Source organism: Rhipicephalus microplus, chromosome X (genome assembly GCF_043290135.1).
Source record: "Rhipicephalus microplus isolate Deutch F79 chromosome X, USDA_Rmic, whole genome shotgun sequence".
In the NCBI taxonomy this organism is placed as follows: domain Eukaryota; kingdom Metazoa; phylum Arthropoda; class Arachnida; order Ixodida; family Ixodidae; genus Rhipicephalus; species Rhipicephalus microplus.
The window spans coordinates 160,878,257-160,896,403 of record NC_134710.1 but is presented as its reverse complement, the minus strand read 5'-3'; the positions used below and the strand labels follow the sequence as shown (position 1 = coordinate 160,896,403).

The 18,147-nt window shown below is 44.8% G+C and overlaps 1 protein-coding gene across 1 annotated transcript in view; it reads left to right on the top strand.

The window, feature by feature from the left end:
- The window catches only part of LOC119175517 (dual specificity protein phosphatase 22), a 95,990-nt gene that overhangs the window by 23,771 nt on the left and 54,072 nt on the right, over positions 1–18,147 (top strand). Inside the window, exons 2-3 of the mRNA XM_037426440.2 lie at positions 2,109–2,228; positions 3,900–4,016. Coding sequence (XP_037282337.1) covers positions 2,208–2,228; positions 3,900–4,016 — 138 coding nt within the window. The 5' untranslated portion in view covers positions 2,109–2,207. The remainder of the gene's footprint in view (positions 1–2,108; positions 2,229–3,899; positions 4,017–18,147) is intronic.

Here is an 18,147-nt window from a genome sequence, read left to right as displayed (position 1 = left end):
AACAACTCGACAAGTCTTGCGTTAAGGCAGCGGATCCGGGTCAACCCCGAACACGAGCCGTTGTAATTGGTTTAGCGCTTGAAAAGGAAGCCAAGCAAAAAAAGATGGCTTCTCTAATACTCTTCTGCCAGAGGCAGCGCGATCTTTGATCTGCCCTTCCCCCCTCCCCGATGCCACGAGTTTTTTTTTATTGTCTTTACTTGATTCAGCTATATACTGCTCATTCCTCGCGGCGTTGTGCTATAGGAATCTCGAACGCGGAAGTCCACTTAACTGAATGGGGTTCCCCCTTCTTTTTTCCTTGTTTGTTATGTGATTTTCAATAGCAAACGCACATGCGAAAAAGATTCCCAAGCAAAGTCGCGCTGTATTTTAATATCGCGTCTTCTGTTTTCGGGCTTGTTAGGCGCTCCACGTCAGAACTGCGAGTGCCATTCATTTAGTTCCAGCTATTCAAGATTCATTTGATTGATGTGTGGGGTTTAACGTCCCAAAACCACCATATGATTATGAGGGACGCTGTAGTGGAGGGCTCCGGAAATTTCGACCACCTGGGGTTCTTTAGCGTGCGCCCATATCTGAGCACATGGGCCTACAGCAGTTCCGCCTCCATCTGAAATGCAGCCGCCGCAGCCGGGATTCGATCCCGTGACCTTCGAGTCGGAAGCCGAGTACCGTAGCTACTAGACCACCATGGCGGGGCCTATTCAAGAAGCCACACACAATGGTTGTTGTTTATGCGCAACGAAAACGAAAGAAAACACGATCACTTCCACGTGTCTGTTTATTCAAAGGGATTAATAGTATAAGAGCATAAATACGAGCCTAGCTTAAACATTAACTAGTGCATTCACGCGCGCTTTCCGAGCACTCGACCTTCGGAGCTAATGGAAAAGTTATATACAGAGGCAAGGAATGCAGTGCTGTGAAAAGATAACTATTTTAGTCGGTGGGCTATTCTTTGTGTATCGATTTCATACACGTGACCTATACATACGGAGGCAGACTATACACCGTCCGCACATTATATACAGGAACGAGTAAGCACTACGCAGCGTATACATTTTATCGGCCATCAATTACACACGCTGGGGGAGGCAACCTGTATTGGGGCTGCCTATCCATTGATCCGATGGAGAACGATATATAGTTTGTTACTTTTGCGCATTCGCTCGTTAGTTGTCCAAGAGAGAAACTTTTCGTTGTACTAATCTATGGCTAAACACACCAAGCTGAATGTTGATTTGAGCTGGGATTTATTATGTAAAAACGGGTCGCCGGCAAATTATAAAATACGTGCGCTGCGTTATTACATTGTGCTACACTTTATGTGGGCAGGACAGCAGCGAGCTGCCAGCGATTTCGGTAGATAACACTCTTGAGACGCTAATAACTTCGCAAAAGTGAACTCGTCATTAAAGTCGTTACCAACAGCCGATGTGTGCGAGAAAGAAAGAAAGAAAGAAAGAAAGAAAGAAAGAAAGAAAGAAAGAAAGAAAGAAAGAAAGAAAGAAAGAAAGAAAGAAAGAAAGAAAGGGAAAAGAAAAAAGAAAAGCTTAGAACACAGAATCCAACGACATGGCTCCTCTAGAGCAAAACAAAGGCCTTGTTGGCGGCAACAACGGCCGTTTCGTTCAGGACGCAAGCACAGTTATATCTCACTTCGGCCGTATACAACCTGGGCATGTCACATCTTTTTATCCTCCCTTCTCAGTGGGACGCTGCAAGCGCCAGAATGATGTGCAGTCTACGAGGCTACTATTTCAGACCTTGTTTATGGAAGCATTTTTCACCGGTTAATAACGTGCTCCGCATAACACCGCGTTGGCCCGTGGGATGTGCATTCACGGAGAGACGGCGAAGCGTTCGCTATTATTTTTTCGCGAAAAACATCCCCGACAACATCATAACCGGCGTCTCATCTCGCGCGGAGCCCCGTGAGCGAACCAAGCGCAGGCGTCGACGGGTTAATTACCGCGCGTTTGAAAACGACAGCGCCCACTACAGCGAAGAGCCATCACAGACGGACTCGGCGTCTGAAAAGCGTTCTGCGTTAGGCCGACAGTGCATTCAGCGGGCCTAATGGCGGCCTCGTTATTTCGCTGCAGATCCCGGCCACGCCCGCTGGAGAGTCCGGTCGGGCTGCAGCGGACCGCAGCTGAGAACCCCTGCACCATGAAGCCACGGAGGGCCCTGCTTCAACCAACATGGGTAATGGCATGAACAAGGTGAGATCAGCGCACTCGCTGCCAGGGCCATGTCGAGTCGCGGTATGAAGCGCGAAAGTTAACCCCTCCCTGGTCCTGGTTATTCTTAATAGAAAGTCACGAGGTTCATTTCGGAAGAGCGCTCTAAGCCTTGCTAACGCGCTAAACGTTACGGAACTATGCCAATGAGGAAGTGGAGAAAGAAGAAAAAAACTGAATCCTTCAAAAAAAAATGTACCTTTTCTTTTTCTTTTACTCCAGGACTCAACGTATTTGCAAAGAAACTAATATTTGGGCAAACTGCGAGAAAGTAATTAGACAGTTGTTATTTTATTAAAAACAAAAAAGACAGTATAGAAGTTGTTATCCTCTGTTTTAATGGGGGCCTGTCAGAACGAGGCCACTTTTTTTTTTTCAAAATGAAAAGCGGTTGAGAAAGTTTCGAATTCTCATACTCTCTTTTTGTTATTATTATTACTGCCGCACTTTTAAACGCCAGTCGGCTGCTTACGTTCTAGATGGCACGTCGTCACTCCTCGCGTGTTTACGAGCACGTCTATCGGCTCTTTCGATGCACGTCAACACGAGACGAAATATGTGTACTTTCCATTTTCGGCAGTATTGATAGGCAGACCGGATCCGGCACGGAGTCATCCCGAAGCTACCAGAGCGAAAGAGCGCGGAAGTGCGGTTTCTGTCATTTTCTACTCATTTTTCTACCCGGACATGAATCTCTCTCTTGTTTTTTTGCTTTTTCTTAACTCCAACGTGAGAACGCGCCTTCGAACTTCGAAGCATCATGCAATAACAACAGAGCAGTAACGCCATCACTCGAGCCTACACGAGTATTGACATGCGTGCCTCGTTCGCTTTAAAGCACGTTTACGGTCGCCTCGCGCTACACGGACGACTGCGCTGTATGCAGCGGACGGCAGCGTATTCACTTCATTGGCCTTTCCATCGTTTGTCATGTGTTTTGGAGCATTTACTTTCTCATCACATAAGCTCCACCAAAAAGGATAGGCTTTCTTTTTTCTTACTCGATTGATGCATTCCCAATAAATTATCAATAAGTATCATTCACAAAAAGAGCACCACGTCCTTTGTCTCACTTGACATCGGCTTTCTTCGTAACTCCAAATTTCAAGAAAGGGGGCTCCCTTTTTTTAACTAAACTTTAAAAAGAACAGTCTGTGAAAAGAAAGTCATATGCACGAGACAAGGCAACGGACGAGTCACGGTGCACTGGATTTAACAAGATTCGTATGCGTCAATACTGCATGTTCCGCCGTTTCCAGAAGAGTAATTATTTGTATCAAAAGCACTAAAATCTTAGCTCTAACGCAGTGTTTAGATGTTAAGTCATCGGAGGTTCTTTAAAGAGCGCGTAAAATTACGCGACGCACGGATATTTTCGAATCCGGTTCCAGCCGGAACGAGGCTGACGCGGCTGCGCGGAAAATCGAAACCGCTGCCCGCGTCCTGTGTAGCAGAACGCCATAACCAATGAGCCGTTGCGGATGGTTGGCACAGCAAGGGACCAGACAACGTGGCTTTCCGTCCGGTTTCTACAAAGGTTGAAACTAGCGTCAGTATGAGCCCAACAATACTACTACCATTGATAATGATAGAAGCAAGAATTAGAATGAATTACCATCATAGAGATGATGCGCTGTGCGCGTTCTCTCGCAGGTGCTGCCGGGGGTGTACATCGGCAACTTCCGAGACTCCAAGGACCCCGAGCAACTACAGGCCAACAACATCACTCACATCATATCCATCCACGACACGGCCAGGAAGCTGCACGAGGTTAGAGCATGCGCCACGATTGAACGCATACGAGAGCATGGTGATCAGGATGATGATAAAACTTGATCAAACCGTGAGATAAAAGCAACGCCCAAGCACTGCTTGAAGAGCATTGCCATTCATGTGCACCGACAAGAAGCACAGCGTCATTGAGCAATAAAACGCGTTGCGGGGCTAGTACAGGTCACTTTTATAGAACTGCGGCGCAGCAAAAGACGACAGACGTGCAAGAAAAATCGTGCGCGTGAATTAAGGCAGAAAGTATTCGACTTGTGTATGGCAAGCACACAGCATAAAATCAAAGATACTTCAATATGGTAAAGTCTGTTTATTTACCCATACATAATACTGCCACCGCCGCGGTGGTCTAGTGGCTAAAATACTCGGCTGCTGACCCGCAGGTCGTGGGATTTAATCCAGGCTGCGGCGGCTGCATTTTCGATGGGGCGAAAATGCTGTAGGCCCGTGTGCTCAGCTTTGGCTGCTCGTTAAAGAAACCGAGGTGGTCTAAGTTTCTGGAGCCCTCCTCATAATTATATGGTGGTTTCGGAACGTTAAAATCCAATTATCAATGAATCCTTCATAATACTACAAATGCGACTAGATAGAACACAATGTACGGCAATAAGTATAAAATTAGATGTTGGGTAAGTGTTCGAACAGCGATCTATCTATCTATCTATTTTTATTTGATTCCTATGTTGAGTTTACCGTCCCAAAACCACTATATGATTATGAGAGACACCGTAGTGGAGGGCTCCGCAAATCTATCTATCTATCTATCTATCTATCTATCTATCTATCTATCTATCTATCTATCTATCTATCTATCTATCTATCTATCTATCTATCTATCTATCTATCTATCTATCTATCTTTCTCCCATCAGTAGATGTATAAGGCCTGATTATATCAAGCAGGATAAGCGGCTGTCTGTCACCACCTAGTTATAGAGAAGATTACAATACATATCATGTTCCTCATTACCGTTTCCAATGTACAGAAGCCCAGGGGCGCATCACGTTCACATGATGCGTGTCCCCTTGCATATTTTTTTTTTCTTCCTACTCTTAAATACGACTCATTTCTATATACTGTGGCATTTCCCTTCGTGGTATTGCTCGTATTGAATTTGAAAACTTTCCCCAAGCAGTGTTTCTTCGCAAGGGCATTTGCGTAGGATCCTCTGCATCTAGCTCGAAGCGTGACTAGCTTGGGTGGTAGAGACGTTTTTTTAGAAACTTATTGATGCTAATTAGAGGCACGCTTTCAGTTTGTTACTCTGCACATAGGAAAACATTATAACGAAGTATAAATGAGGAAATAATGGCACTGTAAGCGTTTGCTGATGCTATATAGTGAATAAAAACTACAAGGACGTTTGCGTGGTCTCCTGATCGTATATGAAGTCAGGAATATGATACAGGGTTGTTTCCTTCAATAGAGGGCGATCATCCGATTCGCTGAGCACAGCGGTAAGTTAGCGTCCAAATTACTAGAGACACTAGCACAGAATATGGCCCTTTCATTGAAGTGGTCACAGGTTGTGGTGTAGGCTATTCCTTTGCGGAAAGCACAGTCATTGGTGAAGGCCACGCCGAACTCGTCAATTCGCACAAAAAAGGTCATGTCTCTTCGGAGCAGTCCCGATTGCATACTCGAAGATTCAAATTACGGGATAGGTGACATGATCGGATATTTTTGACACTGCCGGCCTATTACAACAAAACAGCCCGTATTGGCATAGGCTAAATGAACTATAGTCCACAGAGAAGCCCAGTTCTTCTCTCACAAGCGGATGCTAGAAGAAAATTCAGAGCTTTTGTTATCCCTCTAGCATTGTAATTTCCATTACCATTGCTGTTAGGTGGGAAGATATAGAGAAAGAAGACTCGTGCTTCAATCAATACAACGTTTCTTGAGGCTTGTAAAGAGTTATTTATTAACAATGGTGGCAGTTTTACTTACGTATGAAAAAATTGTTACGAAAGTAGGCTTGTCAATGTTTATATTTGTACAGCAACGTTACTTAGGCAAAAAATAGTTTAGTAGGCGTTAACTTTCTTGCAAAAAATTGTTAGGACGCCTATTTTCCTGGGGATCAATTAAACAGTCCCCAAGCCACATTACTTTTGAATTTTTTTGAAAATATCAGTGACAATGTTTTCGAAAAAGTAATGACAGCAAAGATCAAAGATCAGCAAAGACCCGTGTTGATGACAGCAAAGATCTTGAAGACAGAAAGTAACATAAGCCCCATGTTGTTTTTCAGGCTGAGAAGCACTTATTCTAGTGCCGTCATAAACGTAAGGCTCTTTTTCTATTTCAGTGTTGCCAACACTAGCGTGCACCAAATTTAGCACAGCTTGAGAGACGTGATTACCTTCTTCTCGCGTTCAAACCTTCTTTTGCCCACTCCATTTAAGGGCCTGTCAAAGTTGCAGATGTATAGCCTCGTCGACTCGATTGAGGGCAACACCGCCTACGAGCGCGCCTAACGAGTCCGGAGTTTGCCGAGACTCCCGCAGGAGCCCGATTCCGGCCAGAACCCGAAGCTTAAACAAACAGTGCCATAGGACTGAAGAAAGTTGTCTCCTTTGCCCCCCCCCCCCCCCCCAGTGCCCTACTTTCGGGTTCTGGATGTGTCTGGAGTTAAGGAAGAAAGAATAGCGGTGCCCTGGAAATGGGTGAAAGCGTTTGTGTGCCCGCTCACATGCACGTGCGTTCGCAAGTTCGCGCACCCCTGAGCGCGTCACGCGAGCGATCAGCACCGTCGGCGAGGCACGGAAACGTCCGCCCTGCACAGCGCCGACGGATACGCGCCACGCGAACAATGTCTCGTCGACACGCACAGCCGGCCGCGGTGGTTGAAATCAATACCCGCTACTATTAGGGCGTGCCTTCCACCACCCTTCGGTGCCTCGACTGCTGACGCATGCGGCCCACCCGCTTCCCGTCATACCATGGACGGCGGATTGGTTAAGTCTTTCGAAAGAATAAATTGGGCCGGTATGAACCACAGGTCTGTGCACCAAGATTGTTTCCACGATCAAATTCCAGACAATCCGGCTGCTGGACATTTGCGATAGGCTGCAGTTGCTAAGAGTGCTTACGAAGTAAAACCTTCGTGAATCCGGCGCCCCCACCCCCGTCTGTTAGACCACCTTCCACGGCTAAACTATATGGATTATCGCAAAAGGTGCTCTCAGAGAAACGCTGAAAGAATGGCGTAGGTGCACGCAAACGACAAACAAATCGTGCAAGCAAAGCTTTGTCAAATTGACTTCAAGGTAATTTTTTAATCATCTAGCAGTGCTCTTTTTTTTTTCTAACAGCACGCGATACACTTGAAGCTTCAGCCCCCTCGTCCTACACGCAGTTTTCTTTTCACGAAGGCAGGAGAGAGATCACTCGATGCTAACAGTCGCTAACCCGACCGTTTCTTGCTCTGCACTTATAGACTGGATCGTCATACGGTGTACCGGACAACAAAAACACACCCGCTAAATGAAACTTGTACACATGACATGCTGCGCCGTATATCGGGTGCCCGATCGTCTGAACGGTCCATTTCATTCTGTCTGCTGCAAGGCTTTCGCCACTTGGGTTTCCAGACACTTGAAGATTAAATTTCTCTCGCTTTCTATTACATGCAAGTGTGGTTCACTGGCCCCTTGCGTCAGACGCACAAAAGAGAGCAAAAATGAGTGCCTCATAGAGGCGGATATATAGTGAGAAAAAATAAATAAAATTACAAAACCGAGTTGTAAAAATTGTAATCACTGTTTCTAGTAAGAGGAGTTGTGCTTTCGCATTGACGTCACGCGAATGAGGCCTTTCCGAGGTATGACCCCGAAACGAGCTTGCATGAGCTTTCCTTTTAAGCAGAAAGGATCTTCTCTCGCTAGCGCCGCCATACGAAACATGATTTATAGATATTTTATTCGGTTCCAAAAACGTTCTCTTCTTTTTATGCTGATTTCACACGGCACCTTTTGTGCGAAATGATATTAAATGGCATTGCAAAAGAACTAAAGTGCTTTAGCTGTAGGTCGTTGATGAAGCGTTGTCGTGTGAATGTCTTCGCATGCAAGATATACGATTGTTGGTGAGGGGGCATACTTTTAGTGAATACGGCTACTGGCTTTGCCAGTACGCTGTGCGCGTTTTCCTAACACATAAATCGGCGCTCATAAACATGGTTAGCGATTTGCTTTATCTTTCTCTCAACATTACGCAACTCTTATTGCGGTTTGCTCTTTCATTCTTTCTGCAACGAATGACAGATTCATTGCAGAAAGGCGCCACCACTCTGGTCGATCGCGACTAAAAAAATAGTGTAGTAGCAATTTCACTGGTAGATTACGGTATGTTGTTCCGCGACATTAGCTTCACTTATTTCGCCTCGGCTGATTGTGTGAAGCCGACCACACCATTATATTAAGTATAGACTATACAAACACTTCGGCACAACGGCTCATTCGCGAGGTGAACATTATAGTAATAGGTTCAGGCAGACGCACCGCCTGCCACATCGAAGCGCATCCAGAGGGCCAACGGCTCCTCAGCCGATCAGAGAAACGCAGCGGAATGAGGACCACTCTCGGATTTCGGCCTCCGGGACAGGGCGAATCGTCGAGTAGAACCCGGAGCGAATGGCTTTATAGTGGGTGCGTGCGGCAGAGCGGTGCGCAACACGTGAACGCCAGGAATTCGTGAAGCCGAGCTCGAAGCCGTGTTTCGGATTACAGACGCGATCGCCTGGTGTGAAACACCACCGCTTAACGCACGCCGGCTGGAATGTGTGCGCCCTCCATGTCGCTGCTTGAGCAACAGTACTTCCACTACCGCCTCTGTATAGTTTCATTTTTTTTCTTCTTTTTGCATCGCTCAAGTTTATACAACCTACACTGCCATCTGTACGTGTGCGTCATTCTGGGCGAATGAAGGTGCATCGAGTACCGACTTTTACACTTTCTACACAGTGTGTATACTTTTTAAAAATAAGCAAAAATAAAGCTACGTTTCCAGTCTACTAAAGCTATCCCCTAAACCAGTAAACTGACGGGGCATTACCGAGTCTTGCACAGAGCGAATCGCAAGAACGCGCGTCGGGGGTCAATGATGATGAGCAAATACAGTATATACATATCATTGGCGAAGATGATTGTACCCGGAAGCTAAACTTAACCTTGCTGTGTTTTTTGTGTGTGTGAGATTTGTTTTCTACCAGCCGGTTCTCTTGACATTACGTCCATCGATCATGTCGTTTCGGTGCTTGTCTTCGTGAACTCCGCTAGCAATGTCAAGCTTATTCAGATGTGCGCACGCATGGAATACAATCATGTGTTTCTGTCTGTATGCTGCTTCGAAATGAAATGCCCACTGGCAGCCAACAACCATAGCACACCCATGAATGCTTCTTCATTGTTCATTGTTAGTAAAAGTGACTGTTTTTATAGGGGAAATGGTTTTTATAGGTTTTCGTACTTCTATAGCGAAATTGCTTGAAATTCCATGACTTCTCTACAATGATGCTGATGAATTGTGCTGTGCTGGATGTTTTTCGCTTTTCTCACCGCTGTACTTGTTTTTGTTTTTGTTTTTTTTTTGCTCTCGAAACTGTTTACACGAGCAAGTTTCACTCCTTGTTTTTTTTGTTTTTTTTTTGTTCACAAGCCGGGATGTAGGCCTAGTCAAAAAACAGTTTCGCCTGTTTCCTTTTGCCTCATCTCGGTGGCATGTAACTGTTGTGTACACATGCCAGAATAAAGTATTATTATTATTATCATTGTTTCGTCCAACCAGTACTCACTGTTGTGTATGGTGTTTTTTTTCTTCATTTTTTATTTCAAATTACCCAAGCACCTGTTGAATAAAAAAGTGTATACTTAAGGGCTCGTTTTCTTTGTCAGACAAAATAGCAAAGAGACTCCCGCAGGTCGCGGGTTCGAATACCGGCTGCAGCGGCTGCATTTTCGATGAAGGCGGGATTGTTGTAGGCCCTTGTGCTCAGACTTGGGTGCACGATAAAGAACCCTAGGTGGTCTAAATTTTCGGAGCCTTCCATTATGGCGTCTCTCGTGACCATATGGTGGTTTTTGGACGTGAAACCCCCCATAATATTATTTATAACGAGATCTAACAAAACATCACGCCAATTGAGAAAAGTATAGGGGATGTTATCAGAAGTAATTGTAATGTAACTATTGAAGCAACCATCTTGGTAGTAAGCGCAGCAATTATTACACGGAACACACAACAAAAGCGCGTAATAGTTGCTGCGCTTTCTACCAAGAAGGATTCATACCAACTGTCCCGATACAATTGTTTATTGAAGAAAGACAAGTGGACCGAACCAGCGACCTTCAAATAATGCGTCCGATACTCTACCAACTCAGCTACCACGGCAGCTATCCCCCTATCCACTTTATGGGGTACATAAGGGAATTAAACGTGGGAGGGTAGGTCAGCGCCCCCAGTAGTCATGACGGCTAGTTTGGGTTATATCTTCATTTACTTTTCTTTCTTCATATTTACATTACAATTGCTTCTAATACCTTTCTATATACTTTCCTTGGCATCCTTGTTTGTTTGATCTCATTAATATTCCAGTCACACCTTGAAATTCCTAGCTACAGCCGGATATTTTGCAAATAAAATGTTCCCGTGTTTTAGCAATGTTGCTTGATTGATATGTCGGGTTTAACGTCTCAAAACCACCATATGATTATGAGAGACGCCATAGTGGAGGGCTCCGGAAATTTTGACCACCTGGGGTTCATTAACGTGCACCCAAATCGGAGCACACGGGCCTACATTTCCGCCTCCATCGGAAATGCAGCCGCCGCAGCCGAGATTCGATCCCACGACCTGTCAGCAATGTTGCTTACTGGGCCGATTTGTTCAATGAACATATTACTAGTGAAGCTGGATGAATAATGCGACGACGCACTTACGAAAAGGAACTAGTGTGAATTTTGTCCTTTGTTTATCTTTGTTCTCTTCATTTTTTTAAGAAAGGGGGGGGGGGGTCAATGATGTATTTCAACCTACTACAACAGTGTTTCCTATGATTATTCACAGGTTACCTTTTTCGGAACCTCTGTATCCTACGGATTATATTTGGGAAACGGGGCTCGTGTCCACAATATAGTTCGCGCGCTTAAGTGGTACATTATAACTGGTACTGACGACTCGTGGACGACCACAACATTATCCAGGCATCATGTTTTGACCCGCTGTCTTGTACGTCACGGACCGAAGAAGCCAGAAACAACACGGAATGATACGCGTACCTCTTTGTTGTTTCTCATTTCCTGGTCCATGTCTTACCTCACCGCGCATAAAAACATGAAGGCGTATCAACTAGCCCCTGTAACAGCCTTATCATGCAGGCAGCAGGCCAGTCATGGCTCACTTCGAAACTAATATATTCATAAATATATGTCATACATTCATGATTTATGCAGAATGAAGGATATTAATTGGCAGGGCTTGGTTCTTTGTTACACATAACGTTAATGAAAACCAGCAGATAATAAAGGTATAACATGTATAGGTTGTGTCCTTGTCGGGGGCGTGTTATCATTTCGTCCACTTTACGTTTTTCACACCTGTATCACAATTACTGCAGTATGCTTAAAACCCAGTAAATTAACATTTCCTATACTTTCCTCGGATTCATTATCTGTTGATTTTATTAACGTCGCTCTATGTAGAACGTCGCGTAATGCGATATAGTACCGCTATGTTTTGGTCAGTACTAGCCAATTTGCGCTGCTTACGATGCGATTATCCCGGGCGAAACAATTCGAATGTTCTTTACGTTCATAATTTGTCGTATTTCACGTGTCAAGAAGGGTACATCAAATGCAAAATTAAAATATATTACACCGTTCTTAAAATTCGCAATATGGAAAGCAGAGACAGCATCCGGTCTTCAATACGAGTGAACCTTACGTTACTCCGCGTAGAGGTACAGATGAATGCATTCGAAAACAGAAACTGTCGAGCAGGTCCACCGAAAAGACTGTCTTCTTTTTTCTCGAAGAGTTTTCAGCTCGTATCCGGCACAGACGTCCAGCTTCTTTGTGAACTCCTGCTGCCGGCTCCGGGAATAGATTTACCTGACACTCACGTCAGGTACACGAATAGTGTGCTGAGACTTCCGTCCGGCCTGCTTCCGGAGATCCAGGAAGTTCTGGTTCACTGAAGGAAACGTCGCACAGGCCCGTCTGCTCTAACGCAGATAACAATGATAAGAATCGTGAACCCTCTCCGACTGCAGTAAAGGAAGCGTCGCTAAATTCCACAGACACAGATGTCCCATTGCCTAACATAATAATTACAGCAATATTAAAAAGGCAACAACCACTAAAAAACAAAAAAACGCGAATTCACAAAACTTCTCTTCCGTAAGTGCACTTTCTCATTCGTCAGCCGGCTTCACTAATGATATGCCGCGCATAGTGATCGGTTGAAAGATTTTTTTACAAAAACATTTAGCATAAGGCGTTTTTTTGTTAATACGGGCCCGCATTGTCGCAGTTGTTTTTTGCCATTCTTCGAATGTTCAATGAAAGGAGACGGCAACGCCTTAAGAAGGAACACATATTCTGTGGACCATCGCACAAACTTAGCCATCCAATAATCATCACTTTGTCTATTATGGCGTACACATGAAGAACGTGGAAACGGAGTAGTCGAGGTAATGTAAACCTCAACCTTTTCACAGCAAGCAAGATATATACGTAACAGGACCTATTCATCTATTATTCATGTAAGGTCGTGCACCCTTTCAATTAATTGCTGTGATGTCGCTTGGACCAGTATACAAGTATATGTAGGTATATCGGGCCAGTATATGTAGGCGGGAAGTAATATCGTGCCAAGGTGCAGGAGTCCAACTGCTTCAGCGAAACGGCTGGACAGAGATGCAAAAAAAAATTCACAGCATATCCACGGAGTGAATGATGATGAGTGGGGTGAAGTTTCGCGGGCTCTCAGCTCAGCCGTCCGTCCATTATTCCGTCCGTCCGTCTGTCCGTCCGTCTGTCCATATGTCTGTCTGTCTGTCTGTCTGTCTGTCTGTCTGTCTGTCTGTCTGTCTGTCTGTCTGTCTGTCCGTCCGTCTGGCTGTCCGTCACCCCGTCCGTCCGCCCGCCCGCCCGCCCGCCATTCTATCAAACTCCTATCAAACTAAATCGCAGGCCCCGCGCGCCCACGCCATCTAGTGATCACCTCAGGTACTGCAACAGCCCAGTGCCATCTAGTGAACATTGTGAGAAGGCGTGGCTACGGTGGAGGGACTGAGCCACAGCGTAAAGAGCTTCGCCTCTAAAAAAATCATGAAATGTAAAAGTCTCTTAATGAAATTATGCGGGGAAAGTGGGCCAATTCAACGCAGGCGTTCGACTCTATGCCCGGTAAAGCTATAAGCAATGTTTACGCTTGGATTTACTTATGTTGTAGCTTACGTTGGTGCGCATGTCTATTAAAAGACTGCACGGTCTGTCTACGTGACGTTGACAAAAATTTCAGGGTAAGTTTTCGAGCTGCATAATTCGTGTCCGCATGAATATATATGAGGATTTTTTTTGAGGGGCCAAATGCGGAAACCAAAACTAGGCTAAATTTTATTGGGATGTAAAGTACGCCTAAGCATCTTCAACTTCTAGAACAGTTCTAACCAAAATAAGGCAATTTCTTATTGTAACATGAACTCAAAAAGGCAGCTACTAATAAAAAATGAGCTGAATGCTCCAACTCTTTTAATCAAACTGAGACACATTCATTAAACCAGCACTGCACCAACAATTGTGACCAAAACAACCAACAAGGTCTCACCCAAAATGTCTCGTTTGTCTCCTATAGTTGTTTCGTTATGGTGTTTACGTTCGACAAATAGGTTTTTGTAGGGCAAGGTGGCACTTACTGAAGCACAGGATGTTTAATGACAAAACTCGATCATAAAAAGTAGGAGGCCAACTTTTTTACTTTTTTTTCTTCTTAGTCATTCTTGTCGAGTTTAGCCCCACTGTATCATGTGCCCCGTTCGCTCCTCCACGGTATACTGGAAATAAAATGCACTTGAAATGAAGATATTGTGCATCGATCGATTCCCGAAAGAAGAAGAAAAAAAGATCCGGAACTGCATGTCATAAAACGAACTGGAAAGGCCTTCAATATATGCTAAAAATAAGTAAATGGTGATGACAGCCCGAAATAGTGCACCTTTTGCCAGAAAAGGCCACTCGTTTTTCAAGTCTAGAAATTGTCATTACGTCCACGCGACGAAGCACGGCATGAAGAAAGCACAGGAACGATGTTAATTCTATCGCGAAATATTGCTGTACCTTACATTCGAATCTTTTCCCACCTATTTTACGAGTTATTTCATGCCCAAATTAAATGTTTCAATCTATGTGAGCCAAATAAAAGCTTTGCTCCCCGATACTGACGATATTGGGCTATGAATATTTTAGACACAATATAGATTTGTGGTATTCAGGGAAGAAGAACATAATGGCAAAAAGTTGTTTGAGCAGGATCGACCATATTGTCAGCAGCAAAGAAAGTTCATTTTTCTCAGTTACAGTTAAACAAAATTTGGCTCTTTAAAAAAGAAAGCTTCATATTCGCATTTCGCGTTGGACTGTTTCAAGCGTCTTCAGCGAGACTCCTCTCCTGAACTTTCATTCCTTCGGCACAAGTTACAGGACGCTTCAGTTCGTTATTACGCAACCACTACACTAAACGTTCACTGACAACGTTCGCACGTAGGCACAACTGGCCCACGGAGACCACGTGACGTACGGGGCGAGCAAATAATGTTGAATGTCAAGCGTCGGGGACAAGGCAGAAAAGGCGCCGATTTAATAGGTTTCAGTTTGCACGCTCTTTGTGTTGCTGTGGTACACTCACTTTGGGTGACTGGCAAAGACTGGACGCGTATGTGTCCCGGTGGCATGTACCCGATTCCACATATCCAAGGCCAAAGTTGTCGTTCAAGGTCTAATATGAAGGAAACTTTGTGTCTATATATGGCACACTTATTCTGAGGGCCTGGGCAATCATAGACGCAATCGTAGGACCAGCCAAGTTGTATGCCGTGCAGAAAGTCCACAAGAAAGAAAGAAAGAAAGAAAGAAAGAAAGAAAGAAAGGAAGAAAGAAAGAAAGAAAGAAAGAAAGAAAGAAAGAAAGAAAGAAAGAAAGAAAGAAAGAAAGAAAGAAAGAAAGAAAGAAAGAAAGAAAGAAAGAAAGAAAGAAAGAAAGAAAGAAAGAAAGAAAGAAAGAAAGAAAGTGCACGCAGAGTTGATTGACGCTGGTAAGATTGTTTCTCACCGCTCGGTATATAGGAAGAACATACTTTCAGGCGCAGATTAAGTCCATGTAGTGTAAATGCAGAACAGTACCCTTCTGTTGACATCCCCTTGAGTCGTCGCAAATATTGGTCAACACCATTGAGCCAGGCTATTTCTTAACGCCAGCGGTCACATCTCCCGAAAACTGGCTTAGTTATCAAGAACTTTCTTCATATGTGATGAGCTTCTCAAACTCTTCTTCTTGTTCCTTACTATTAATGGACATTTCCCGAGAGGTGCTAAAGCTTGTGGAAAATTTCACTGGCCTTTCACTGGCCACTGAACGCAATGAAATATCAGTTCCGCTCTCCAGAACTGACGCTGAACGGAAACTCGTCATTCTTGCTCGAGAGCGCACCACGTCGCAATGGAACGAGCCACATGTCGCGCACGCACGATTATATACCCCGGACCCAACTCTCATTTTTCTAATTCCTCCAGAACTTCGCTGAGGAGACGCTACTATGCATGCTGTGCAAGTTGTGGTTGGGTGTCACATTTACCAATGCGTACGCATTCCGCATAGGAATGGCCGACACTGCAGCATTTGACCACTGCGCAGTGATGAAACAACTTGGCATGTTTTGTCGAATACCCACAATACTGCTCGCAATACTAGACAAACTGGACAACCAGACTTTTTTGAAAGAAATAATCCTACGCTACCGACCAGACTTTATGTCTCAGAAGAAGGTTGTCAAGGCGCTACTGTGCTTCTTGAGTTCAACCGACCTCTCCAAACGACTGTGATTAGAACGCCCTGCATGTATGTGCATGTGTATTTTTGTTTTAATTTATTTTATATCTCTCTATCTCTATCCTTTTACCGACCCTTATTTCCCCACCCCTGCATCTACAGGCTGGCAAACCAGTTCTTCTAGGTTAACCTTCCTGTATCGTACTTTTGTTTATTTCTCTATTCACCAGCCTTTGCTTCTAAATCATGCATCGTTCTTCCCTTAATCTGCTTAAAAAAACGCTTACAGTGTTGGGATGTGCGGCTGCACTGATTATAGAAATAAGAGAAACAAATAAATGAACTATACATTCGGAGCTAGAACAAAACTATACAAATAAACTACTACGTGGCATAACACGCCACTGTGCGAGTGTAAGAGACCGCGACAAAACAAAATTTCGAAACACTCTTTCTTTGCTGAATTTTTTTCCCGGAATTTTAAACTAGTTGAATAAATGCTTGGGTTTTGGTGGCGTTCCCTAGAAACAACGGTGGCGATAGTGTCTCATTTCCAAATGCCGCCGATGTATTTTATCCCAATAAAAACAATAAAAATGCAACTTCACTACTGTGCGGCCTGAGAAAGCGCGTAGCACGGTCCCGCATCGATTCCCCTTTGTATAGATCTCACAGCTCTGCTTACCAAATCTTCGATGACTTCAATGTTTGAGGTTAGCATGTAGGGTTTCTCCGGCACGGGCAAAATCTTGTGCGAGAGATTCGCAAACTCACTGGGCGATATGCGCAGTATTTTTGCTGCGTTTTATCGACTACCTGCACGTTACGGCAGTTGAGCTACGTGTCATCGGCAGCGAGTTCTATCAGGTTGTTTCTCCTTCAGATGTAGCGAATAGGCGCCGGGGAAATGCACGTGGGAGGACCTATATTTTTTTTTTGCGTAGCACTGGCACTTCATCTTCCGCTGCAATCAACTAGAATAGAAGTAGTGGTATGAAAAGCTTCGCACAGGCGACCCGTTTTCGCATGGATACCATCAGATGGCACCCCTGCAGCTTTTCATGCTACTATAAGGCGCGCCAGATACGGTTTCCGCGCATTTTTCTCACGCTATAATTAGAGATTTCGATATTATCCGTGCTGCTGGCTACACATACCAACCTTACACGTGCGATTGCTCATAGTTTGCGCATTTTCCGTAGTGAATGTGCTGGTAAACCAGTTACACACCAACTTTCTGTTGCGTAAAATGACTTTTTAGGGACCCAGATTTTGCGAAACTTGCGTCCGCGATATTTTTCGCGACGAGGACTTTAAGTAAATGAAACATTTTTAATGCGATGAGAGCGTTGATTAGTTCTCAAGGTAATCCACAGCCCCTAGTTAGGAGGCTGAAAACCGCCACCGAAGACCCTCTCAAGCCCACTTTCACGCTCCAGATAAATTCTTAATCATGCAGATCTCTTCCTAGCTGGCCTTTGTCGCGGCATCATGGTGGAAAGATTCGATGGACAACCTGGTTGGTACTGCGTCCGGAGCAACCAACGGCTTCCCTCTCGGAATCCGCATTTCGTTGCCGTTTATAACGTGCACATATTACACAGAACTAAGTGTGGTTCAAAGTGGTATTCACATAAAGCCGAAGAAATGGTGAAAGCTTTCTCCTTCCTGTGGATGTTGCGCTCCCACTTCTTGAGGAGGTTGTCATCTTTCAGTGCCGCGAACAACGATGCTTTGGGTCACCAGTGCGGCAGCCCGGATCGAAGCAGTGAGAGTGTCCACCTCAGCGCCATGTCGCGAGCTACACGCGGCGAGCACGCTCAGGGCAATGGGTCCACGTGCACGAGTAGGCACTAAAGTGCAACGGGTGCTTCCAACACTCATGATTGTCTTGCACATGCAGACCAGCAATGCAAAGAACTGGTCTGCAAGGGATGCTCATCTGCGCACCTTCCAAACGCGGTACTCGTCCTGCCAAAACGCAAGATGTGTCCTTGCGTACTGTACGGAACTTGCGTCAGCGTTGCTGCTACACGCAGTCACGTCCTGTGAAATCGTTTGGCGAG